This window comes from Elephantulus edwardii, unplaced genomic scaffold (assembly GCF_000299155.1).
Source record: "Elephantulus edwardii isolate Elephantulus edwardi_28Jun2011 unplaced genomic scaffold, EleEdw1.0 scaffold00028, whole genome shotgun sequence".
Lineage (NCBI taxonomy): Eukaryota > Metazoa > Chordata > Mammalia > Macroscelidea > Macroscelididae > Elephantulus > Elephantulus edwardii.
Window position 1 is genome coordinate 14,023,306 of NW_006399778.1, and position 27,195 is coordinate 14,050,500.

General features: G+C 43.8%; 1 protein-coding gene across 1 annotated transcript in view; it reads left to right on the forward strand.

Moving 5' to 3' along the window:
* Positions 1-24,998, forward strand: part of UBR4 (ubiquitin protein ligase E3 component n-recognin 4) — a 155,047-nt gene extending 130,049 nt beyond the window's left edge. The window contains exons 89-106 of the mRNA XM_006883594.1: positions 309-506; positions 1,178-1,258; positions 3,868-3,955; positions 4,411-4,538; positions 5,423-5,530; positions 6,059-6,178; positions 7,085-7,275; positions 7,690-7,863; positions 8,198-8,297; positions 9,641-9,859; positions 10,921-11,034; positions 11,976-12,118; positions 12,574-12,699; positions 13,783-13,977; positions 16,176-16,400; positions 20,657-20,747; positions 21,690-21,852; positions 24,604-24,998. Coding sequence (XP_006883656.1) covers positions 309-506; positions 1,178-1,258; positions 3,868-3,955; positions 4,411-4,538; positions 5,423-5,530; positions 6,059-6,178; positions 7,085-7,275; positions 7,690-7,863; positions 8,198-8,297; positions 9,641-9,859; positions 10,921-11,034; positions 11,976-12,118; positions 12,574-12,699; positions 13,783-13,977; positions 16,176-16,400; positions 20,657-20,747; positions 21,690-21,852; positions 24,604-24,668 — 2,529 coding nt within the window. The 3' untranslated portion in view covers positions 24,669-24,998. The remainder of the gene's footprint in view (positions 1-308; positions 507-1,177; positions 1,259-3,867; positions 3,956-4,410; positions 4,539-5,422; positions 5,531-6,058; positions 6,179-7,084; positions 7,276-7,689; positions 7,864-8,197; positions 8,298-9,640; positions 9,860-10,920; positions 11,035-11,975; positions 12,119-12,573; positions 12,700-13,782; positions 13,978-16,175; positions 16,401-20,656; positions 20,748-21,689; positions 21,853-24,603) is intronic.
* Positions 24,999-27,195: the final 2,197 nt, after the last annotated feature.

The window sequence follows — 27,195 nt, forward strand, 5'->3', positions numbered from 1 at the left end:
TTCCTAGTCTGTCTTAATCTGAATGTTCAGATTTAGAGGAGTATCTGACAGACAGCAGTTTGTGAAGCAGTGAAAGATAAATCCCTTATTGAGATACTTGATATTAAAACTACTTAAATTATATGTGGATATTTGAATTGCTTCAACTCTGAGCTTTAAAGGTGTATAAATGGTTGATTAGTGTAGTATTTCTCCTTTAGAGTGTCTATTAGACAAGGCAGCATGTTATAAATGAAAAGACTTACGCCATCTCTCTACCATATATCATCATACCAACCTTCTGATGACTCTTTCTCTGTGTCCTTTAGGAGGAAAATGAAGTCACTGAGTTTTTTGTGACCTTGGAGAAGGATCCTCAACAAGAAGACTTCTTACAGGGCAGGATGCCTGGGAACCCATACAGCAGCAATGAACCAGGCATTGGGCCACTGATGAGGGACATAAAGAATAAGATTTGCCAGGACTGTGACTTGGTGGCACTTTTGGAAGATGACAGTGGGATGGAGGTAACAAACCTAGTATAGTTCTGCCCCATGATTAAGCGTATGGACTGGGATCAGATCCTGGTTCGGAGAAGTTTTTTCATCTTTAAATTGGGTCTAATGATGCCCATCTGTGACTTCACCTGGTTTTTAGGTTAATTACTTAGAACGAGTTCTTATTCATGCCTGGCATGAATAAGCAAATAGCTAGTAATTTTTTGTGGTAAAAAAAGAGTGATGGTAAGTTTTTATTATTGCTACAGTTTGAGTGATTCTAGCTTAATCTGGCTCCTTAAATACTGACTTTAATCATTGTGTGGCTTTCTGGCCCTGTGTCTGATATTTTTTTGGCATAGGACCTCATGGGTCAAGCATTATGTACACTGTGAAAAGCATATTGAGTGAAATATAGAAAATTGCTTTTTCTGCTGCTGAGTTTGAAGTGAACCCAAGATAGAAGAAGATTCTTAGCAGAGGTCTGTAAACTGGAGACCATTGTTTGGGCTAAGAATGTTTGTAACCACTGACACTGTAAACACAGTTCTGTATGTTGTGCATATGTTCATTTTTCTAGAGGAGAATCAGTCCATATAGAAGTTTATGACACAAAAATTGTCACCATTGATATAAAGTGCTAGTCTTGACATTTATTGCCTTTCAGTTATGTTTTTGAAATAACAACCTTTTCTGTTCAGCTTCTAGTGAATAATAAAATCATTAGCTTGGACCTTCCTGTGGCTGAGGTTTACAAGAAGGTCTGGTGTACCACGAATGAGGTATGTGCTTGTTTTCTTGCTTGGAGATGTGGTTTCACTTTTCCGACTTACGTAGACCTGTCCAGGACAGGCAGTTGTTAATCATCACTTTCCCAGCTTGCCTCAGCACTTAAGAGCTTTACTTCCTGTTGGTGGTTGGTGTGGAGAAAATCTTGTTCTTCTTTTGAGGAATCTGATGAGTGAAGGTGAACAGCTTCTGGAGAGGATGAGCAGTTCCTATCTGTGTGTAGCACAGGCTCTGCTACCCAGGCCCAGAGACCGAGGTCAGGCAGTGTTTGAGAGAGGATTGAGATGGGGGCATACTTCCTGTCTAATACTCTTTTGTTATTGGCTCCTCTCCACAGATTAATTCTCATCTGTTTCTGGGTCTGTTCATGTAATACTTTTCTCCAGCAGCTGTGTCCATAAGTAGTTTTAATTTTATTAGTTGGAGAATTAAGACTCAAGCAAACAGTTGCTTTGAGAATGGAAAAGGGAAAATGAAGAAAGTAAAGTAGCATTGTGTCTTTTTGTTCACCTCCATAGTATTTCTCCTCTTAGGAGACTCTCCTTCCTGATATTCCACTTTACCTTCCCCTCTCTTTTCTTAGTCTCAATGTTCCTTCCTTGCTTGTCCGGTCTCCTTTCCTTCCCTTCCATTTTTCTCTTCTATTCTTAATCCTTTGTCTTGCTACTTACTCCTGGGCAGGGGGTACCTTTAGTAAATGCATCAATAATCATAGCAAACAACTGCTGTACTAACATAGCATCAGAAACTTTACTTAATCTCAGATATTTCTGTAGAGTATATGGAACTAAATTGTTAGTGTGCTGCTTCTACGTTCTAGTCTTTAATTAGTTAAGTGTTTTTGCTTTCCTCTTTTCTATCCTCTCACTATGTTGGAATCCTGATCACTGTTTATTGTTGGTTTGTTGTTGCTGTTTGGGTGGCTGTAGCTCTTTGACAGAAGGAGAAGCAGAAGACTGTCATATCCATTATATCTTGCCCACCACTGGTATTACAGTCTCAAACATAATGAAACAGATTTTGTTTCTTTTTTCTTTATTTTATACTGGTTTATAATGAAACAGATTTAATTCCTGATGCATATAGAAAAATGAGACATTTCTATGGGCACCATTATAATAAATTTTGGTTTTGAAACTAAAGACTCTTCACAGGCATCTCCTGTAATGAACCAGAAAAAGCCGAGTTTGAGAAGCAAGCAGCCTTCCCTCAACATTAGCTTTGTCCACTGAAGGGTTCCTTTTGATAAAGCCCAGAGTTTGTAGTAAATTTTAAGCTAGATCTTGACTGCCATTTACTTTATCACTCCCTTCCTGATAAACAGTCTCATTAGTTACCTTTTCTTTTTTCTGTGTCCATGGTATAAAACCACTGTTTTTTCTCTTGAGAATTTCCCACTGGGCTTTCAAGCCTGGAAACACTTCTAGAACTGATCATTCTGACAGATTCTCTTCCTTCAGGGTTCTATCTTACAAAATTCCTGGGCTTGGAGGCAGGCAGTTTGTATTAGTATGATACCTCTTCTTCCATTTAATTTCATCTCATGTGACTTTGAGTCCCCATTTCTCATCTCTACAATGAGAAGACTAAGATAAGTGCTAAAGTATCTAACTTAAGGTCTGGCACATGGTGAACTCACTTACTCTTCCCATTTACTAAAGTGCTATAATCTTCCAATTTACTAAAGGCTCAGTTTTAATTCTAGAGAGGTTTTAAGTTTTAGCTTAAAGAAATTTGGATGAAATCCTTTTATGTTATATGAAGACCTTAGAACCTCCACAGGCAAAATATTGCTTTTCTTGGTATTTGATTCCTGCAACTTGAGACAAAGTTCTTTGATCTAATTGACCTCATTTATCCTGATTCTTTGGGTTTTGCTCTTTATGAGTTAGCAGAGAGGCTCTGCTCCTGAGAAGGAGGCACAGACTTCGGGGAGGACTCAGGCTTGTTACTATATAACATCAAACAAGCTGCTTAACCCATTTTAAAAGCAGGGTAATGGAAAATACTTCGTTAGCATAGGACCTAGTATAGAGTAATACGCTCAATAAACTGTAATTATTACATAATATTATAGTGTATAAATGTGCTCTGTCTTTGTTAGGCAGTTTACACAATGCCTGGACTGTAGTAAAAAAAAAATCATTGGGTGGGAACCAATTCATAGCTGACCCACTAGGAGGTTTCTGAACCTGTAGTAGACCTGAAATAAGTAGCTTTCATTTCCATAAGTTTATGACAGTGCATATAGAGTCTAAGAAATGTACTGGTTAAGACTGCACAAAATTTAGTTTTTCTTGTTACTGAGGCACTAAACAAGAGCAAGTGTCTAGTCCTTCGCATTTTTCTTGGAACCTAGACAAGTCAGGAGCCCTGATGGAACAGTGGCTAAGTATTCTCCTGCCAATCAAAAAGGTGAGGGTTTGAACCTGCCATCTGCTCCATTGGAGAAATACATGGCCATCTGTTTCTCTGAAGATTTACAGCCTTTGAAACTCCATGGGCAGTTATACTTTGTCATGTAGGGTCACTGTGAGTCAGAATTGACTCAGTGACAGCATGAGTTTTGTTTGTTTAGATACACATACTTTTCTCTACTCAGGGAGAGCCTATGAGGATTGTTTATCGTATGCGGGGACTACTGGGTGATGCCACAGAGGAGTTCATTGAGTCTTTAGACTCCACCACAGGTATGGCCCTTTTCAAAGACAGTGCTTCTTTGTTGAGGTTTAGAACCAGAATGTAGTTGAGTCATGGGACTTAAGGATGTTCACAGCCATCAGCCATCTCTGGCATAGCTGAGACCCTGTAGATTGGAAAATAGTCAACTATAGGGAAAACCAAAAAAGCGGTAGCAACAGACTTTAGTTCTGATTAAGTTTTATCTTGGTTATTTTGTTTCCTCTCCACTGGTAGCAGTGTAATTGTATTTTCACATATTTGAGTAGATTATTTCATTTTAATCAACTTGAACTTTTAGAAAAAAAGTGCTTACTTAGAGTGAAATATAGTGCAGTTTAATACCAGACTTAACCTTTTTTATTAACTACCTAGAGGAAAATAACTGTCAGCTTGCAAGAGGGCTCTCTATTTTTTATCTCTCCTCACATTCCCTTTCATATCTGCTCTGTCCCCTCCATTCCAGATGAAGAAGAAGATGAAGAAGAAGTATATAAGATGGCTGGTGTGATGGCCCAGTGTGGAGGCCTGGAGTGCATGCTTAACAGACTGGCAGGGATCAAGGATTTCAAGCAAGGGCGCCATCTTCTAACAGTGAGTGGGCTGCAGCAATGAGGGGAAAGAAATTAGTGACGATTGTGTCATATAACCCTAGAGGGCAGCATAGTGTCATGGGCAGTGCTGGCTCATGACGGATCAGGCCTTGACCTCCTCTACCTCTGCCATCCCCGGCTCCATCACAAAGGGGAAACATCAACAGAACAAACCTGGTGCGATAAAGGCCTTCTGACAGCTGTTTAGACATCTGAGGAGCCAAAGTCTTCTTCACAAATAACTACACTTATGCAAAGTTTTGTTGTTTCTCTTTTAATTTTTACTTTTAAAATGAATATAGTAATATGACTCTTCTAATCTCATATTGTAAAATTTTATTTGAAAAAATAATGTAATTAATTAGAAATCAGAAAGGATTAGGGGATTTCTAAGGCATCACAAATATTTCACCATCATGTTATGCCTAGGAGATAGGAGAACAAATATTCTGCCATATCTTAAGTGACTTACTTGGCTCACACAGTGTTGACTGGGACTGGAATCTACCATGAATATATCATCATACTGTGGAGCCCTTTAAAGGGCCCATACAGTGATCTCTCACAGATTGTGTACTTTAATTCTGTGTGTTAGGCCTGGGATTCCCCCAACCCATTCCACTAGGGGTTGGTGTCACTGCTGTTAGAAGTAATTAGAAGCATACTTAGGCTGTGAGAACTACCTCTGCAGACCATTACTCAAAGGTCAACCTAATGTGATATCCCACCCATACCCTCAAAGGACACCTTACCCTTGTTTTCTGCACATTTCAGGGGCAGCATCTACTGATGACCCTTACTACACTCTTTCTTGCTTGTCCCCACTTCTTACGCTTTCAGGTGTTTTTTTTTAGGGGGGGGTTTTGACTAACTTTTTTTTGTCAGGTGCTGCTGAAATTATTCAGTTACTGCGTGAAGGTGAAAGTCAACAGGCAACAGCTGGTCAAGTTGGAAATGAACACTTTGAATGTGATGCTGGGGACGCTAAACTTGGTAAAGAATGTGGGCTGCAAATGATAATGAGCTATTGGGGAGAGAATGCTAAACTCTGGGTTTAGATAAAATCAGTTTGTGGCCTCTTCATTTGCCTAAGCTGACTGATGCAGAGTTGTAAATCATTCAGGCTGTCCCTTCTCTGGCTGGCCCACATCTAGGCTGCTTCCATAACATATTTTTGAGCTTGTTGTTGTTGTTATGTGCCGTCGAGTTGCTTGCGACTCATAGCGACCCTATCTATGTACAATAGCCCTAAACCCTGCTCTATCCTGTGCCAGTCGCACTGCTTCTGACATACCCATCTGATTACCCCAGTCACTGAATCAATGAGCTTACTGGTCCGTTTCCTTAATTCCAGAGAAAAGATAGTCCCTAAAACTGCCTAGATTGCATGCCAATAGAAAAGTACATATGTACACACACAGACTGAAAAAAGTCTCTGGGAATTGAGACCATGTGAGGCTTTGTCCTGTCAGCAGGGAGAGGCTGTGGTTTTATCTCCAGTGATTGGTTTTCCTTCCACAGGCGCTGGTAGCTGAACAAGAGAGCAAGGATAGTGGTGGTGCAGCTGTGGCTGAGCAAGTGCTTAGCATCATGGAGATCATCCTGGATGAGTCCAATGCTGAGCCCCTGAGTGAAGACAAGGTGAGTAGGGACCCACTTTATCTTCCTGGAAACACTGAGAATGGACAGACTCATTGCCAGCACCAAGCTTGTTTGTGTCTAGTTTAGTGCAACTGAAATGATCAGACTGCTGTACACATAGTTAATGGCTCAACTAATGGTGACATCATTCTGTTGAAGCCTGAAATCTTTGGATTCAGGAGAAACAAAGTTGCTAAAGATTCTCTTTCACTCAGAGAAGCTCATTAATGGAATTCTGGCATGTTCTAGCTGAGGGGAGCTTTAGTCCAACTCCTCATTTCATAACTGGGGAGACTCCCAAGCCTAGGGAAATGAAGGTATCTGCCCAATATTACATAGTTGATTACTGACAGAATCTGGTCGCAAACCCAATTGCCAGTTCAGTTTCTTTCCACCTTAGCCTTCCCTCATTCTTTTGGGAGGTGCTAATGTGTTCCTGACTAGAGGTAAGGCGAAATGAATGTTAGTTGGTCTTCTCTCTTAGGGAAGGAATTGTATTGATATGCTTTGATTCCCTGAGAATATTAACAGAGCTAGCACAGGGAGTTCTGGTGGCCTCGTTTCAAGAAGTTGTGCTGCAATCCCAGAGGTACGTGGTTCGAGGCCACCAGCTGCTCTGTGGAAGAAGGATGGGCAGTCTCCTCCTATGTGATTACTGCTGCTGACAGCCTGCTAGAAGGTTAGCTATGGGTTGGTTCTGACTCAACAGTACACAGCAACATCACAGGAGCTTAATGATTTTTCTAGTGGAACACACACTGTTTATTTTCTATGAAATATTAAGACATAATTCTTCTTGGGCTATTTTTAATGTCTCTGATGTTAGTGGATAACCTTTAGGAGCCAGAGGAGTTGGGTGCAGGAAAGTCCTGACCTCATTAATGGTCTTCCTATTTTCTGTTGCAGAGCAACCTACTCCTGACAGGTGACAAAGATCAGCTTGTGATGCTCCTGGACCAAATCAACAGCACCTTTGTTCGTTTCAACCCTAGCGTGCTCCAGGGCCTGCTCCGAATTATCCCGTACTTGTCCTTTGGAGAGGTGGAGAAAATGCAGATCCTGGTGGAGCGATTCAAGCCATACTGCAACTTTGATAAGTATGTGGCTAGGATTCAGTGAACTTATGAGAGTCTCCATGAACTAGTTTGTGAGACTAAGGAAGAATCACTTGAATTTCTATTAGATTTTTAAAAAATAAACTTACTATGTTCTAGTTCCAATCTGTTAAGAGGGTCAGCCTCGATGGGGAGCAGTTGGCTATGAGAGAAGGAGATAAGCTCAGATAGGGGCATGGCATGTGCAGAAGCCTGAAAGTGCAAGAGAACATTGTGAGTTTGGTACCCTAACTGGTAAGAAAGAGGAAAGGGATAGTAGTAGGAGCCAGAGATCTTTTTATATCATCTTTAAAGAGTTTGAACTTGGTCTATGGGCTATTGAAGATTGTTAACTATCAGATTGATGAGATTAGCTATTTTCATACCTTCTGACTCTTTTTTGCACTTTCCCCCCAGGTATGATGAAGATCACAGTGGTGATGATAAAGTCTTCCTTGATTGCTTCTGTAAAATAGCAGCAGGCATCAAGAACAACAGCAATGGACATCAGCTGAAGGATCTGATTCTCCAGAAGGGAATTACCCAAAATGCCCTTGACTATATGAAAAAGCATATCCCCAGTGCCAAGAAGTAAGGACCCTCCCTTAGAGCGACTGCTTTTCCCCCTCCGGTTTCCTTTTCCCTTGTCATAACATTGCACATATTCCCCATCCTCCAACCACACAACTACTGCAAGAGTCCTTCTGGGATATGGGAAAGAGTATCTTTTTGGTTTGTTGTTAGACTCCGTATTTCTACCTAGGCTTCTACCTAGGTTTCTTGTCTTGGTGGTCCTTCTGTGATTTCTTAGGGACTCTCAGAGAGCCTTGTTTAAACAAGTAGTTTGACCCCAAACAGGGAAAAATGATTTCCAGGTAGCCTTTGTTTCCCTGGTCTGCTGAAAAACCCTTCCTTTGCTTTGCAGTTTGGATGCTGACATCTGGAAAAAGTTTTTGTCTCGCCCAGCCCTGCCATTTATCTTGCGGCTTCTTCGAGGGCTGGCCATGCAACACCCTGCCACCCAGGTAAGGAGTCAGCATGCCTATAGGGAACCCTTAGGAGGTGAGAAGGAACCACATGCCCTATTCTCAGCTCCCACTGACTTGAGTGGATGTGTGACCTGGGTAAGTCTTCAGATGTGACTAACCTTAATATAGCAGACTCCTAGAGTATAGGGAATCACAGGGCTCATCTAGTTCATTTGTCTGTAAACAATGAGAAGTAAGTTGTAGTTAGTTGCTTCCTCCTTCTGTCAGTTTTTAAGTTAGGTCGGCTGACCAACAATTGAACTGCAGTTGAGAAGACGAGTATAAAGCAGTTTTGATTTCTGTCCTCAGTCCCTATTTGTAATTACATCTGCACCATTTTCTGCTCTGCCCCAGTCAACTGAGGACTTTGTTCTGAGGGATGCCCACCTGTTCTCTTCTGCTACTCATTCCTCATCTCTCCCTGCTAGGCTGAAACGCCTTTTTTATTGTCCAGCTTTTGCAAGCCTGTGAGGTGATGGAATATAGATTCTGTGTTTAGGGGCAAGATACAACGTGTCATTCTGCTGAGGAGCAAATTGGGAGTATAATGTCCTGTGAGAAAGATTTATGAGCTAATGAGTGATCCAAGTTGACTGCTGAGCTTTGTTATTTTCAGTTTAATATCACATATGTAGCAGTTGCCTTCCATTACCTTGTGATGGAGGATGTGGAGATTCAAATGCGTTCCTCTGTTTATTTCTTATTGAGCTCACCTAGAGAGCTTTTCAAACTACACCTCCCTTAAACATTGTGATCTTTTTCCATCCACATTTGGGAAGCATTGTGATTTTCAACCTCAAGTACAATGTTCTTTATTGATAACTTTCTAAATAAATCTTTTTCTAGTCCCACCTTCAGCTTGGGGCAATTGCACCTTGTAAGTTGAGAAAATTCCTGTGCTCTCGGATATAATGGGCTTAGAGGCTCCGAGAGGAAGGACTTGGGACAGCCTCTTATTAACCAGAGTCTGCCGGTCTGTACTCCTTTCTCTGTTCAGACCTCATCATATATTACTTCTCCCAGGTCTCTTCTGCACCTGGTCACTTGCCTGTGCCAGATGCTTTATGTGTTTTTATCATCACAGCAACCCTCCCATCATCTCTCAAGTATAGATGGGGATTCAGATGCTAAAGAGCATTGTCCTTAGTCAGTGACCAGTGGCAGAGCCAAAGCCTCTTCCATTTGTGTGTTTCTATCAAAGTGTAGAATCAAAGGATCTGATTGAAACTGAGCAGATGACATGATGACATTTGGTTGATATTGCTACACCTTTCAGTTCCTGGGAAGAATGCTAATCCATATACTTGGAGGCATACATCCCACTGGTCTCTTGTTGGCAGGTTCTAATTGGAACTGACTCCATCACAAACCTGCACAAGCTGGAGCAGGTATCTAGTGACGAGGGCATTGGGACCCTGGCTGAGAACCTGCTGGAGGCATTGCGGGAACACCCTGATGTAAACAAGAAGATTGATGCAGCCCGCAGGGAGACCCGGGCCGAGAAGAAGCGCATGGCCATGGCGATGAGGCAGAAGGCTCTGGGCACCTTGGGCATGACGGTAAAACCAAAACCACCTTGTCTCCTTTTGTTCATTTACCACTGATGAAGAGGTGGCCATGGTGCAGTTGATTGTGCTTCAGGATGGTGAACGGGAAGGCTGTACAGAGGAGGAGTATAGCAGGTGTGCTTGGCACTGGGCCAGACACTTTACCTTCCTTAGCTTCCCAGCATCATGAGCCAGTTGCTGGAAAATGATTTCAGGTCATGGCAACCCCGTATGTGTCAGTATAACTGTGCTTTTTTACTGGTTGATTTTTCAGATCAGCTTGTTAGACCTTTGTTCTGCGTCACTTCTTGGTACTTGCACTTAGCAACCAAGTATGTTAACTCTTTGTACCATTAGGGTCTCTCCATTGTTTTGGTGTATAGATGAGATTTAGAGGGTGAGTGATTTAAGTTCATGTATTAACTTTACATTAAGAATGGCAAGAAACTTACTTACTGAGGATTTCCTGTATGCTAGACACTATGCCCCTTGCTTGTACTGTTTAATCCCTTCAGTGGCTTTAAAAGGTTGATACGATTTTTCCCATTTTCCAGGTGAATTAAGCTAAGAGAGGCAAATAGGTCAAGGCATGTAACTAGTAAGTAGTTGACAGGATTTTGAACCTGTGTCTGTGCTCTTTTGTCTCATCTTGGAGGAAATGGTTGTCTTAAAACAACCTTCTCCAGACCAGCACATTTGTGTGTCAGCAGTTCTAAACTCCCATAAGAACGGTAAACGAATCCCACTGCAATAGCTTTCGGCAGCCCAAGCTTGGTATTGCTGGCACAAAGAAGGAGGGCTTGCCTAATGGCAAGTGGTGATGAACTGGGCTTCTAGCTTCATGGTTTCCTCTCCTGCAGTGATATTTGCAGGAAGATGAACGCATCAGAAGAATCCGGGGCTTGGAATGCAAACACTTTGCCCTCCTTAGAAACCAACTAGAGAGGTCTCCTTCCAGTATATCAGTCTTTTTAGTGTGTGGCGAAGGCCAGCCCTGTGCCTGAGCAACCCTTAGTGAGGTGGGAGGGTGGTGGAAATCCCATCTTGACATGCCAACTGGGTTTCTTCTATAGACCAACGAAAAGGGCCAGGTTGTGACCAAGACGGCGCTGCTGAAGCAGATGGAAGAGCTGATTGAGGAGCCCGGACTCACGTGCTGCATCTGCCGGGAGGGCTACAAGTTCCAGGTATGGCTACCGGGTGGAGAGTTGGTTCTGAGGACTTGTGCCAGCTGCCTCAGCCTGGCTCCTTGTGTGCATTTCAGCCAGCGTCGAAGTTTGTGTCGTAGTAGCTGTGCTTGAGATCAGTGAAAAGCAGGAAGGCAGTGTTATCTGAACAGTAGTCTTCTTTATCATCATCTTGTTGTCATTTACCACTTAAACGAGCCCTTCAGTGTGCTGGGTCCCATGCTCATAACTTTATGTAAACTGAATATTTTTTATCTTCAAAACTGTAATAAGCCCCAGTTTATGGATGAGAGAAAAAAAAAAATAAAAAATCTCATGGCAAAGCCAGGATTTAATCCCAAGCCTCTCTGGCATTAGACTGGTTCCATTCAGTATCACTGGAAGAAGACAAGTACCTTTTTAGGCTTTATCAAACTAGATTATAGCCGAAGGGAACACAACAGATGTGAACTGTGTGCTCACTCAAAAGTTAAGAAGGCAGCCCCTCTTCCTCTTCAGCATGAATTTACTACTTAGCACCCAAGCTAGTAAAGGGGCAGTTTCCTTGGTCACAAGCCCGGGAACTCGAGCTCCTGGGAGCTCTCTGACAAGTTGACAAAGCAAGTAACATATCAGGAAGACACTTTCTTCTACATTTTCAGCAAAAAAGAAGATAGTTTAGGCTAACATTTCAGTTTCTTCATCTGCCTGTCATCTGTTTCTTTTCTGCTTTCTCCCCACACTCTGTTTTTCCCCAGAGCTGTGCCTAACCCAGGTCTCAGCCAGTAGACTAGGTGTGGGAGCAGTGCTCATACTCCTGTGTACATTCCTAGTGGAAACAAAAAAATTTCAACTTTCTATCTAGGAAGGTAGACATTTTCTTCTCGTCTGTATCCCCTCCTCCTGAAGCCTGTCAGACTTTTCCCTCATCTTTTTTCCTTTTTATGTCATTGTTTTGGCAGCCCACGAAGGTCCTGGGTATTTACACCTTCACTAAGCGAGTCGCCTTGGAGGAGCTGGAGAATAAGCCCCGGAAACAGCAGGGCTATAGCACTGTGTCCCATTTCAACATTGTGCACTATGATTGCCACCTAGCTGCTGTCAGGTAGGCTCTGCTCACCCACGCTTCCCTTCCTCCTCTTACATGCTTCAGCTCATGCCAGCCTTACCAAGCAGAAGACTAGACTCTGGTTACTTCAGAAGGGTGGGCAGCTTGTCCAAGGTACTGGAGTTGGGAAGTAGATGTCCTGCGTTGGGGCTTTAAATCTGTTCCTTAGTCTCTGTATCTGCCCTAACTCACATAATCACAAGAAATACTCCTGCCTTTTGGCTAAGAAAATATGCTGTAGCTTTTGGCACACTGCTGTTGAAAGAGATCTTGTTTGCTTGACTTTGTGAATCCAGTATTTGCCAGCTTAAGAATGGTTAATATTCTCTGTGGGGTCAAGAGCAAGGACTAACTTACCTCCTTAGTGTTTGCTCTCCACCCCCTCTCATCCAGGTGCCTAGTTGCCAAATTAATTCCAGCAGTCACTTGTCTTTGCGTTCCTCCCAATCCAGGTTGGCTCGAGGCAGGGAAGAGTGGGAAAGTGCCGCCCTTCAGAATGCTAACACTAAGTGCAATGGGCTTCTTCCAGTCTGGGGGCCCCATGTCCCTGAATCAGCTTTTGCCACTTGTTTGGCAAGGTGAGTGTTATGCATTTTGCATGGTAAAATAACGGATTCTCAGGAGGTGAGGAAAGACCAACCATCAATCCAGCACATGGTAAAGCCATTTCCTGTCACCTGCAACCGGAGTTTATGTCTGTTTGCGGACTGGGGCGCTGTCAGAGCAGATACGGGCTCAGCAGGGGGGATGGAGACTTGCAGAATGATGGCCTGATGAGGTCTCTTCACAGACTGAGAAAAGTCAGTACCTCAGCTTCTAGTATGTCACATAAAATTTCAGGGTATTCATTATTTCTTCTCCTTTGACCTTGTGAAGTAAGACACGGCATCTCTGACTTGGTCCTTTGGACCAGAATTTCCCAGAGTTCTCTTCTGCAATATATGGCTCTGAGGTTAAAATAATGAGAATGACTTTGTGGCATGGAATCTTTTTTAAGGCCTACCCGGTCCTAAAGATATAGGTTAGAGTAATTTCAGACTATATGAAGTCCTCATCCCTTGCTGATATCCCTGCATGGTGGTTTCTTGCCCCAACTTCTACTTAACTCAAGGATGAAAAGTAATATATCATAAAACAACTATCTGACAATAATAACAATGATGGTAATAGGCAACCTGTTTGAATGCTTACTATATGCTTTTTTCCTATGGATGAAGAGATAAGGCACAGATAGTAAGAGTCGTGGTTCACATAGATGGTAAGATATAGTGACATAAAATAACCTTTTTGAAGGTCAAAGAGATGATTCTTAGGAATGGATCACTGCATCAGCCAGAATGGATTCATTCTACATTTCTTTTTCCAAAATTATGAGAATTATCTTTCAGATGACATTATAGTATGTCCATCATGAAATGGGCTTCCCTCCGAAGTAGGTTCTCTCATAAAAACTTGGGGCTAAAAACAAAACAAACTTGGGGCTATCATGCCCTCTGCGGTTGCCTTCCTCTCAGTGCCATCACTCTGTCTTTTATTCTGATACCCTTTCATTTGGGTTTGCATAAATCAGGACAGAGTGGGACCCTGTTCTCCAAATAATGTCTCCCCCAAGGAATCAGTTCCATTTTTTCCATCTTAATATTTGTTTTGCTTTGTCCTAGACACAACACTTACCTCCAGGAATGTACAGGCCAGCGGGAACCCACGTACCAGCTCAACATCCATGACATCAAGTTACTGTTCTTGCGCTTTGCCATGGAGCAATCCTTCAGTGCGGACACTGGTGGGGGTGGCCGGGAGAGCAACATCCACCTGATCCCGTACATCATTCACACTGTGCTTTACGTCCTGAACACGTCAGTACCTAGAGGGCAGCATTGCAGCTGACCCACACTCCACCCCTCTGTCCACAAGATTTCCCAGAAATTCTGTATCCTTTCTGGCTAGTGCCAGAGCAAAAATGTGACCCAAGGCAGACTTACCAAGAGAGGGACAGCCACCTATGACTTTTTTTTGAGTCATACAGAGTAAAGCAAGAAGAGTGACTCCCATTTAAACTCTCATCTCTCACCTTGGGCAGCTGAAGACTACATTCTTGAACTGATTTTGAGCTCAAGGCGAGCAGGCAGGGAAAAACTAGACCATCCATGTTTCTACTCTGTTCCCTTGGATGGATTGGGGGAGGCCCTGGGTCAGAGCTAAGCCATTACAGGTGAAGATTTCACGCTAAGAGGCTGCAGTGGAACTAAGGTCCATTTTGTAAATAGAATACTGGATGCGTTACCCTGTTTTCTCCAGTGAGTCATGGTTCTGACAAGTGCATGAGGGAAAAAGAGTATTGAAGACTATCTGGGAGAGTCAACTGCGATAGAAGACAGCCAGAAAAAATTACATTTGTCTTTTTAGCCATGTGTACATTGTAAAATAGTTAGGGTAACAGGTAAATGATACCATTTTAGGACAATCTAGAATAAAAACCCAAAAGTCATTGCCATCGAGTCAATTTCAACTCATAATGACCCTGTAGAACAGAATTGTCCTGAAGGGTTTCCAAGGTTGTAATCATTGCAGAAGTAGATGTCCACTGATTCACTAGTAGGTTCCAACCATAGACCTTTCAGCTTGTAGTCATTTAAACCCTGTGCCACCAGCCCTTGAGGGCAGAAAATAGTGATTATTAATTCTACTCTAAATTTCAAAAGCAATTTTAGCGATTTAATACACTTAGATTTGACTGAGGTAGTCTTACTTGTGAGACACCTCCTCTTTTAACAGTAGCGTTAACAATTGGATTGGTCAGAGAACCAACAGGTTTTCCCCCAGCTTGTGTATGGCACACACAGGCAGCTCAGTTTAGGCAGCATGACAATCTATCTCTTGTCTTCTTTCTTCTTTAACAGTATTATTTTTTCCCCTCCTGATTTCCTTATGAGATAAATGGCCAACCTCAAGACCTCATGCTTCATTGTTAAAACACACGGACAGATCTCTCTCAGAGTGCATTACATCATCTGCTAAACATTCATACTGTCATAGCACACACCTGGCAATGTTGACAACAGAAACTTTCCTGCTTTCCCAAACCACCTCAGCCCGCGCCAGCACTTGTGACCAGTGAGCTTGTGGCCTTCGGTAGAGCCCTTGGTTTTCTCAAAGACATGCCCCTTCTTGGCTGCTGTAGGATAGAGTGGACTCCTCTATTCTCCCAGAACAGCAGACACATTGAGGAAGGATGATTAGCTCTCTCTGTAAGAATAGACATGGTGACTTCAGGTGACACTGTGCTTCTCAAATGCTAGACATTTACATAATAATTATGTTGGTCAGTGAAGAAGTTGGTCTGGAAGTTTCATAGAGGTATATTTTTCAGTCACACACTGCCTCCCCAGTCAAGTTGTTTATGAAGGGGGTGAGCTTATTCACATGAGGACTGAGTGAGGGTAATGGCAGTTTTTCATGGGACTTTTCATTGCATTTGAGAAAGAATATAGATAAACAGGTGTAGCTTGGAAAAAATTGTTTTCATTAAGAGAAGGGCACAAGAAAACCATTTAGAAAAACTAGGAAAGGCATCAAAATGCGGAAGTAGAACAAACACAACTTAAATATAAAAAGACTTCATGGAGATTTCAGCTCCATCACTCACTAGAGGGGTGTCATTGGTGATTAAGTCACTTCCCCTTTTGGGTCTTGGATACCATGGTAGAATTAGTTAACCACAGTCATTCAACATGGCAAAGGTTTTACCTGAGAAAGGGCTCGTGACGGTACCTGGCTCATTGCATGACACATAAACGGGTGCTCAAGGAGCAGTGCTTGTTTGGAATTGTGTGAGGTGGCGAGTGAAGCGAGGAGAGCAAGGAAGATGCTGTGAAGAAGGAATGGAAGGGGAAGTTCCCCATGGATTACCGAAGGGCTAGGAAGATTCAGGGCTGGGATAGGGAGGGGCATTTTTAGTGACCTTAGCATTCAGTGCCATTGAGCAAACCTGCTTCCCTCTTGCTGCTCATGCTGTGTTTCTACTCTGGTTTCATTGTTCCCTCTTTCATTCTAGAACCCGAGCTACTTCTCGAGAGGAGAAGAACCTCCAAGGCTTTCTAGAGCAGCCCAAGGAGAAGTGGGTGGAGAGTGCCTTTGAAGTGGATGGGCCCCACTATTTCACAGTCCTGGCCCTCCACATTCTGCCTCCTGAGAAGTGGAAAGCCACACGTGTGGAAATCTTGCGGAGACTGCTGGTGACCTCTCAGGCCCGGGCAGTGGCTCCAGGGGGAGCCACAAGGTCAGTATCTACTACCTGGAGTGTGTGTTCTGAATTGAAAAGCTGCCTAGCAGTGCACATGTACTATGTGAAGGAATGTTCACTCAACTCAGTAAAGGAATACCGTAGGGATATTGTAGGTTTGGCTGCAGACCAGCAGTCAAGTTAATATCACAGTAAAAAATGCCATTTTTTTGTTTTCCATTAAGTGTGCAGCATGTGGTCAAAATAACAGACATGAAGTGTACATGTGTTACTGGAAAAATGGTGCTGTTAGATTTGCTAAACACAGGGTTGTAACAAACCTCCAATGTGATTTGTTGTTTTTGGGTTTTTTTTTTAAACCTCTTATCTTCAAAACTCAGTAAAGCAAAGTGAAATAAAATGAAGTATGTCATCAAAATGCTGCTGTGAAAGATACTTCCTCTTGCTGCCATTAAGCTGATTCTGACTCATGGCCGCCCACTGTCTAAGGCTGGAGGTCTTTTTGGGAAACTGCCTTATCTTTCTCCTGTGGAGCAGCTGGTGGGTTTGAACGACTGACCTTCAGCTAGCAGCCCGACATGTACTACACCAGAACTCCTTACATGAGAGTTGTGTTGGCAGGAGACTAAGAGAGAGAACTAGTTTTTCAGAATCTTGTCATTCCTGAGATAAACTAGGAAAGCTTCCATATGACAGAGATGGGCATTTTCTTTTTATATAAGAGCCTGCTATTCTCCCTTCTCAGGTGCATTCCCTGCTGTCTGTCCTGTGAGCCTTTCTTCATCTAGCTCCATTTTCCCTGATTTGAGTCAGATGAGAAGTTATCTTGAGAGAAACAACTGCAAACAAAAAGAACAGCCTTTTTTGAGATAACTATATCCCCACTGATTGAGCATGGGCTCTGTAGGTGCCACAAGTAGCTGACAGTGGCCCTGAGCTGTGTCTGCCTAGGGGAGGGGGCAGAGTAAGAGTGGGTTTCCCAGCTTGCCACTTGAGTGAGACTTAGGGTTAGTTAATTTCTGGAAAAATCTGCCCTTGTGACTAACCTGCCAGATATCCTTTAGCCTAGCATCAGAAGAAACATTTCTGTGTTCAAGGGCCTGCAAGGGAATGAGAGGAAGGAATTTAGCCCATTATAGTGACGAACCAAATGGGACAGCCCTGTGCCTGAGTTAGCACCTCTGGTATATTTCCCCTCCTCAGCTCAGCATCCAGTGTTGCTAGTCCATAGGCTCCTAAATCCCCTGGAGGAGCTCTTCTGTGGAAGCCAGCCGTGGTCAGCTTGTTGTGGAGAGTCAGAGGGAGCTTCTCTTGTTAGAGCCCTACTTCATTCCTGCCTTTATTCCAAACATGTAAAACTGTTCAGTATTTCCCAGGAGTCCAAACCATTATTGGCAAATTAGCAGCTCGCGATCAAATGTTAGATCTGGAGGATATCAAGTTGTTGGTAAGTCAGATTGTGCCTGTACCCATAGCCAAAAAAGTGGCTCTTTATTGGGGCACAGACTTGCAATGGCAGCTGTGAAATCTGAACCCACAGGAGCTGTTTTTCTTTCAATTAAGAGGCTAGAATTTATTACTTCTCCTGGGCAGTTAAGCAAAAGCCGATTTGGTCACAGCTGATAATTAGGAAACTTAGTGTGAGCTAGACTCATGAGTTACCATTTTCTTGTTAGCAGCTTAGTCATCACCTTTACTAATTAGCTTTAAATAATTAAATTGGGAGGATCGCTCCAGATGCCTGCTTACCAACACCAAGAACCTCCAGTGAAGGGCAAAAGTTGGCGTTTGTTGGGAGGTGAGGTGGTGAGGGTGTAAACCTGGCGCTCGTGAAACAGACGAGTGCTGAGAGTTAGCTTGGTTGGGCCTCTCAAGGAGAGGCCATTCAGTAACTGTCATTCTGATGGTTGGAACAGTGTCACTGGCAGCTAATCTTAAATCTGGTAAAGTATAGGGAGGAAGACTGTAGTAGATAGTTAAAAATCTAGCTCCAAAAATATGCACAAGAGAGCTGAAGTCTTGGTTTACGGAGAAGGGTTCCTGTGTCAGGAGTTTTTGTATACTTAAACCTAGGACTTCCGCTAGACTTAAGAGTCTTGCCTGCTACCTGCAAGCATTCAGGGTTGTAAAAAATGGATTCTCCTCATCAGCAGGGCCCATGGATTGTCATTTTCATCTTGGACTGCACTGTCCTCCTCTCTTAATAGGCAGGGGAGAAAATAGATGCTTTAATGGAAGGTGGAAAGGATAGAGGGTCATGGGGAGTATATTTTAACAGACAGAATTTTCTCACTTTATTATTGATTAGTGTTTTACATTACTTTTATTAATTGTCCTGTCTGTCCTGTACTAGACAAGCCCTTCCTTTGAGGCCCTTAGTTTCTGTAATAAATAATATTCTAAGATAAGGTGCGCCTGATACAGGCCATGGTCTTTGCAATCGCTTGTTATGCATCAGAGAGTTGGACAATGACTAGGGAGGACAGAAGGAGAGTGGATGCTTTTGAGCTGTGGTGCTGGAGAAGGGTACTGAATGTACCATGGACTGCCAGGAAAACAAACAGATTCATCTTGGAGAGGATTCAACCAAGCTACTCCTTGGAGGCAAGGATTCTGGGGCTTCGTCTGACATACTTTGGACATGTTGCCAGGAGGGACGGGTCCTTGGAGAGGGACATCATGCTTGGGAGGGTGGAGGGACAGCGCAGGAGGGGAAGACCCTCTATGAGATGGATTGATTCGGTGACTGGGGTAATCGGGATGGGTGTGTCGGAGGCGGTACGGTTGGCGCAGGATAGAGCAGGGTTTAGGGCTGTTGTGCATAGGGTCGCTATGAGTCGGAAACGACTCGACGGCACATAACAACAACAAAGATGAAATAATTTTATTGTTAATATTTATTAAAATGAAATAATTTTAATTGCCAAATTAAAATGTTAAAATTAAATTATATGTGATAATAAATAATAACCTATACCTAGCTTATTTTTATGGTTCTTATGTGTATACACAAGCACCTACACACATTTTAAAGATAAACTTCAGTCTTTGCAGTCATGGTGAAGGTTTATTTCATCTTCACTTGCTTACTTAAGTATGTTAGGACAGTTAACAAACAAAACCTGGGTAGTAGAGATGGAATTTAGATACCTGTTTGCACATTGTACAGGGGAATTGGAACTTTTAAAATTTCTTGGTGGCTCTACTTGGTATAATCATTCCCCAAACCCAGGGTGTCTACTGAGAATGCAGTGTTTTCACTTGACAGAATTCTGAGCTGAATCATTGGATTAACTAGAGGTGATACTGGCTAGAGACAGGTGTGGTGGACCGCTCTGGGATTATGCCAGGATTTAGGAGGTGTTGGGTGGTAACAGACTCCATGCTAGAGGTTTCCATTGCTCAACACCAGTTTTCCAGCAGCTTGCTGTATTTTGACACAACGTCTGTCTGACAAATTACTGTGTTTGGTTGGCTTAGGTCTGTTGACAGTTTACAGAAATTCTCCAGGTGGGAATGTCAAGACAAATTGTCTTGATTCATTTATCAGACATCGTTTAGTCTGAGAGATTGTGTGGGCACTAAGCACAAGGGAAGCACAGTTCCTTTCTTGAAGGCAGTGAGTGGCCTTTTTATTTTCCTTCCCATAATATATAACTTATATCTTATGAGAAATTGCTATATAAGTTTTGCTATATTTAAAAAGATCATTTGCTTGTATTATCAGAACTGACAGCTATATTTCTTAAAGTGTACAAATGATGTTGCAAACCTTGATGTTTTCCTGTTAAAGGTATTGCCATTGATATTCAAAACTATAAGCAAATGAAAAGTACTAACACTTTGAGGAGGTATTTTGCAAAATAAAGTTAAATGCAAATGGTAGTATGTTTAAGTAAATTTCATAGCAAAAAAAAAAGCTTTTTAAAAACAAATCCCCTGGGTTCTATCCTAGTGCATCAGTTCTCATTCAGCCAGGATGATGATTGGCTGTTCCATTGCCATATTGCAATTTGTGTTTCCCCCATTCTTTTTAACCCTGATTTGAAAGAGAGCCCACGTTAAAAAGGAATATTAATATTACATCGAACACTTTTGTAATAAGCAACTGCATCCTAGGGCTCCGAGTTTCTTCCCTACAACTGTTGCTTTCCCAGGAAGATAGGCAAGTTCTAGGACTATGTGATGCACAGTACACGGTCAGTTTTCCCTGGAAACACAGGATACTTTGCTCTGACCTCAACAGGATCCTTCTAGTCTTCGTGGAGATGAAATTTGCTTCTCTTTTCTAGGTTAACAGATAAGGCTGTGAAGGACTACTCTGCTTACCGTTCTTCCCTTCTGTTTTGGGCCCTAGTTGATCTCATTTACAACATGTTTAAGGTAAGGGATCTCGTCTCTGTGAGGGCGGACAGTAATATGCACTGCTAGCTTCTTTTCCCCTGCTCCGGCACCTGGGGTGTTTTGTTCCTCGCTTGGGAAGGGATTTTACTGTTAGCCAGGCCTGGAGCCAGGTCACTCACAAATGATGCTATATGAATTACCTGGGAATCTTGTCAAACTGGAGGATTTGCTTCATTTTATCTTGAGTGGAAAGGCAAAATTTTTTCTTTACATTTTATTATTTTGTCTGTGTGTGTGTGTGTACTATCAGATTGGATCTCACTGGTACAGGAGATTGTCCCTCCTTCTCCAGCAGAGCATCTGGTGGATTTGAACCGTGTACTTCAGGATTGCAGTGCAACTTCTTGCTACTAGGCCACCAGAGCTCCTTGGAAAGGCAAATTCTTAGGGGATCAAACCAGTCCCATTTTATCTCTCTGGTGTCCATTGAAGCTAAGAGCACTGCTGCTGAATGGTGTCAAGCCTGGTTCAAATCCACTTCTACCAGAGGAATGTCCCTCCCTAGTCACCACTTGTTTGCTTTTGTCCCCACTGTTTGCAGTGTGACGTGCTCTAATCCTACTTAGACTACTCCTTTCGGCCTTGAAAGAATTAGTGTTTTGAATAGTCATGTTTATACTCTCTGAATGAAACAGCTCAAATGGAGCATGTTGTTAATTCTCTTTACATTGAGAAAAGCAGGCATGAAATGTAAGGAACAGAAAAGAGTTGCTTACAGCTTATAGGTTTGGGCAAAACTGCATAATGCAAGGAAATTTTGTGCTGTTTGGAAATGAAAAATACATCCTGTAGGAAGAATGTTGATGTCATGGCGGAGGCTTGGTTTTCCTCAGGATTGAAACTGCCTGCTGACTTGAGGCACAAGAAGAGCCAGCATTATGTAACCTACCTCCCTGCCCTGTCTCTTGTTGGTTCTTGTAGAAGGTGCCTACCAGTAACACAGAGGGAGGCTGGTCCTGCTCTCTAGCTGAATACATCCGCCACAACGACATGCCCATCTATGAAGCTGCTGACAAAGCTCTGAAAACCTTCCAGGAGGAGTTCATGCCAGTGGAGACCTTCTCAGAGTTCCTCGACGCAGCTGGTCAGTGTAAAGATTTTGTCTTTCAGAGATTCCCTGCTGCAGAGCCCCACATCTGTATTAGTCAGGCTGCTGATAGCTTTCATCTTCACATATTAGAAGCAGTACAGGTGAGAACCAGCCTACTTGCTGCCTCTATGGGGATTGGAAAGGTGCTGAACTGTCAAACCGCTAATAGTAACAGCAGCACTAACATGTTTGCCTACTTAACTCCTTCCCAGCCCACACTGTTTCTTTTCTCGCTTACAGAAGGTAGGAATTCTAATTATCCCCATTTAATAGATAGAGGAACTGAGGCTCTGAAGATTTAAGTTGCCAGGGACACATACCTTTTTTTAATTCCTAGCTTTTTTGTGCTAGTTCAGATAATTGACATTCAAATGGGCATGCTCAGTCTTTGAGCTCACTTGTCTTCCTCTTCTTGGGGCCTGAGACCACTTATGTCACAGCCACCCCTAGTTGATCCGTAAATCTGAAGAGAGAGCTAAGCAATAATTGGAGCTGTTGTCATGTGAAGACTCCAGACAGTTTCTCATCCCACAGTAGTAAAATGAAGCTCATTGTTCTCTCCTGTGTACAGATGCTTTGTATAACCAATCTGTTATCCTTATTACAAACACATTAAAATGTGTTTGGATTTCATAACCAAGCATCGAGTGACAACAGAGGGAAGTGACTTGGGCTCATTCCTGAGCAAACCCTCCCAGAATGAATACTCAGTGCCCTCTCTGTTTGTGGGCACTGGTTCCTGAGCCCTTGCTCAGTGCGGCCCCGATAGAGTTGCCCAAAACAGCCGCAGAGTTCCCATCATCTGGTTCACTTTTCCCTGATGTTCATTGTAGGAGTTTTGTGAGGTGTCAAGACAGGAAAAATCTCCCCTACTTTGCACTAAGAAAGCTTTCAGTAATACTTTCCTGACAGTTTCCTTCCCCCATGGGAATAAACCCACAGCAGGGCCGGAGTGAAGCCCAGGGTACTTTCTCTTTTCTCCCAGCTCAGCACCAACCTCCAGAGAACTCTGGGACCTCTGCCTTTGACTCTTTGTGGCCACCTTTGCCTTTGTCGCAGCAGATGCAGTGTGTTGGCATAGGCCTTGGTTAGCCTGGCACCTGCCCTGTTGCCTGGAAGGTCAAGTTGACACTGCTCATTTGCATTTCTTGTTAGCTTTACCACTCCTGTGTGTCTTCTCAGCCTAGCCATTTAACAACCTTCGTACCTTAGCTTCATACTTTGCTTTCTTCCTGGAAAGTTTCTCCTGATTGAGAACAAGTGGTTTGTTTTATTTGTCTCTATATTTTCAGCTTTGTGCCTGTCACCCAGGGATGTGGTGGCTGATCAGAATGACGTGTCAGCATGAATGTGGAATTGTGGTTAGAAAAAGGTGATGGGAGAAGGAAGATTCAGGGCTTTGCATCAGCCTGGAGTGGGCCAGGCACCCTCATGAAGAGAGAGAAGGGGCACCTTCAGGAGACAGGGAGTCTGCCTGGGGGTTGCTTTACCTGGGCATAACTTTTATGACTTTGTTTAAATCATTAGAAAATTTCTAACATCAGACACACCCTATTCAAATACAAGAACAAAACACTCAGCAGGATTCAACACCAGCAGGAGATGATCACTGCCACTCTTCCCTCCAGTAGTACAGATGCTTGGGAGATGGCTCCAGTTTAAATGTTGCCAGGCTTGCAGGATTACCAGCCCATGTTTGTTTAGCACGAGACTTTAGTCTGCTTGTGCCCTACTTGGTGAGTGCTGGGGGCTGGCCGCAGGGGAAGACTTAGCACCAACTTGGAGAGGTAACACCTGATGCTGACTGAATACCTTCTCTGCACTTGATACTCTCACGTACATTGCCTCATTTTATCCCTGCGGCCGCACAGCAAGGATGTGCCACTGTCCTCGTTTTATACAGGTCATCTGTGACTTAAGACATCCTCAGGTTTTGAGGAGCCACATTTAACAACTGTCTGTAGTGCTTTGTTGCACGTTGTATTGTTATTATGCATGCTACTTAGTGTTGTAGTGCGTAATTTGCTGAGGTTATCATTACTTACTTGCAGATGTTCAGTGTTGTTTGTAAAGATACTAATATTACAAAGCACTAAAAATGAAAACCAAAAAAATGAGGTATGTAATGAACAGCAGAACCAACTTAGGATGGAGTTGTTTGGGCAGAACTCCATCATAACCTGGGATCTGCCTGCAGTTGAGGAAATGGGATGTAATAATGCTTTGGCACATTCAAGGCTCCAGGAACTGTAATAGGATCTAAATTCAGATGAATCCGGGTCCTGCTCTCTCACTCTGCTCCTCCTAGCCCTCGGGGGCCGTGGCTCTTAACATTTCCTTGGTCCCTGGCCCCTTTGAGAACGTGATGAGAGCTGTGGATGCTCTCTCTCCAGGGTCCCCACCCCTCCTCCTCTTCTCCATTCTGCACCTCGTTCCCGTGGACTTGCAGGCTCCCTGCTGGGTTTAGAACTACTGCTCTAGGGAGGTCATCAGGTTGACATCTGCCACTCTAGTGCCTTTATCGCAAACATTGCCTGATCCCTTGACAGGACTTCCATCCTCTTAGAGAGTGAGGCTGTTTCTCTGATGACTGCATCCCTAGTCATTGTGATGTTTCAGCAGGCAGCTGTGTTGGAGCCTGTCGGAGCACAGTGTGTTCTTGGTGGATCCGGCAGCTGTGACTCAGTGGGGCTGGGGATTGTGCATGCCAGCTCCTAACCAACTTCTGCTTGCTCTCTCTTCCAGGCCTTTTATCAGAAATCAATGATCCAGAGAGCTTCCTGAAGGACCTGTTGAACTCAATCCCCTGATCCTCCACACAAACACTGCAATTGATGAAGATCGGTGCGAGCTTGACTTCCATCCCTCTGTGTTCTTCCCTCCTTGTGCATTGATTTCCCCCCCCCAAAACGGATGCTGCATTACACCCCCAACTCCCTTCTTCCCTCAGTTTCCCTTGGAGTGGCTTGGGGGTTTTAGGCTTCCTATTTTATCTTGTGTGTGTGGTACACTAGCTATGAAGTTGTAACCCCAGCTGTCAAAGGACCTGTACATACCTAGGAGCCATGAGTTGTCCTGGCCAACTTAATACTTGAGTGTGCACATCTTGAGAAATAAATGACTTAATACACATTGAAAAAGAAGGTGTTGATTGCTGCTTAAAGCACCCCTGGTGACACTGACCAAATGCTTGTCCTTAGTGCACAGCTCTTTCCAACAATGAACCCAGGAAGACAGATGGGTCAGGATCGATATCTTGGAGCCTGTCAGCCTGGAAGGGTGCTTACAGCCAGCTTGGAGGGGTGCACATTTGATGGCTGTGGTTTTCCTGAAATAGGCCATGGTGCCTCTCAGTTTTTTGGTTTTTGACAGCTGGAACCCAAAGCCTGATGGCTGATTTTCCTCAGATGGAAAAAGACTCTGTGAATAGGGTCACGTCTCTTTTCACAGTCAGCGCCTGGGTAGCGTTTGACCCCTGAGCTGACAGTGATTCAGAGCTCTTTTGGTGACTTCTTGTTGGGGTTATCATGTGAAGAGAGGGCCGGGGGCAGGCTTGGCCCCAGAAAAATGAGAGTAGCTGCTAAGACCTTCCTCCCTGCCAAGCACCCAGTATATTATTACTATTTCTGATCTTTAACAACTATGCAGAATGGCTCTGTGAACAAACCTCACTCACCTAAGTTTATCCAGCAAACAGCTGTCAGAGTTGGCAGGTCTGTGCCCCTGAAACCATCTCCTGACGCTTGTGGCTGTTGCCTGTCGGAGGCCTCTGAGCCCCTTTTCTCTACATTTGTGTGAAGAGGCTCTCTTTCTGAGGCAGCAAGACTAAGAGCCTTGCTCCAGATTTGGGGAAAAGACTGGCCCATCCTGGTCCCGTGAGGTGGAGGGACTTGCCATGGCCTGTCTCTTCTTGTTCCTTATTAACCACTCTGCCAACTGCTCCTTAGTGACATCAGCTTCTCCTTTCTTAAGTCCAGTGTGTGCAGCCACTGCTCAGGCCAAGCCTTTGGGGACGGGCTGCTTCTGGGCCCCTTTTAAAGTCCCCGAGAGCCAGAATCTCATGTCCCTCCCCTGGCCCCTGCTAGGGCAGCCACAACCACGAGTGCTGTGCCCAGAAGCTGAGCCAGAGACAAAGGCTGTTTGTTCCAGCAGCGCAGCAGTGGGCCCTGGCGGCTTGAGCCGGGGCTGTGCCTATGTGCACGAGTGCACTTCAGGATTTGCGTTGGGCAACAGGGTTCATGAGGGACTGACATGGCTCTAGAGGGGGGAGCAGTGCTGTCCAAGGGTCCAGAGCACAGGCTTTGTCAGGTATTTGTGCCTGTGTTCAGAACCGGCTCCATCACCTCTTGTGTCACCACAGGCTCCCCGCAAAATGAAATTAAGAAAAACTATAGGGTGGATTGATGGTGAGGCCTGTCATGTAGTCAGTATTTGTTAAACACTGTAGTCAGAACCGACCCATTGCTGACCCTCCGGTGGGTTTTCAGAGGCAGAAAGAGATTGTCCATCTTTCTTGCAGAGCAACTGGTAAAGTCGAACAGCGTGTGTTCAGGTTGGCAGTGCAGCTCCTTACCACTGTGCCACCAGTGGCCAGTGTAGTAAGCAGTAGCTACTGTTACAAGTGAACTTGTTTTTTGTGTATGGAGATTGGCCTTTTCCTTAAAACTGTGTCTTGAGTGAGGGCTAAGGGCTCTGTCTTGGAAATATTTTTTTCTTATGGTGTGAATCCAAATAGTTCCTACTCACCTGCCCACCGCTCCTGCTTCCTGGCACTCTCCCTATGAGACCATCTGAGGTGTTTTAGGATGTGGATTGGCTGTTATATACCATCCAGGTACTGTGGGGCTAAGGGGTATGAATCAGAATGGTGTCATCTGGGGCTGCAAAGCAAGGAAGAGGAGAGAGCAAAGGAGACAGTCGGAATTGTACCACCTGCTCGGTATTGGGCTTCTGTTCCACATGACGTGATGGTAGACAGCCCTGTTCGTAATGACACCTGCAGATGTCACCACATTTACATGACACCTCTGCAAGCTTGACTAAGTCCTGTTCTCTCTGGCCTGCAGAACTGGAGTCACCAAACTCATTATAAGGTGTTAATTTCTTTTTCTCTGCCATTTATTTCTTGCACCCTCAGAGAGTTTGGTTCCAGGCCAAACACCAAGCCTCTTGCTTTCATTGTGCTGATGTCTTCGTATTGGTGTGCCCCAGCCCCAGAGGCAAACTGCTGACATGGTGACTGCTCGGGTCTGTGACAGGCACAGGGCAGTGCTTGAACAAGTGTGGAAACTGGTCTTGGGAGAGAGTAACACCTCCCCAAGCCCACACCTCATCAGG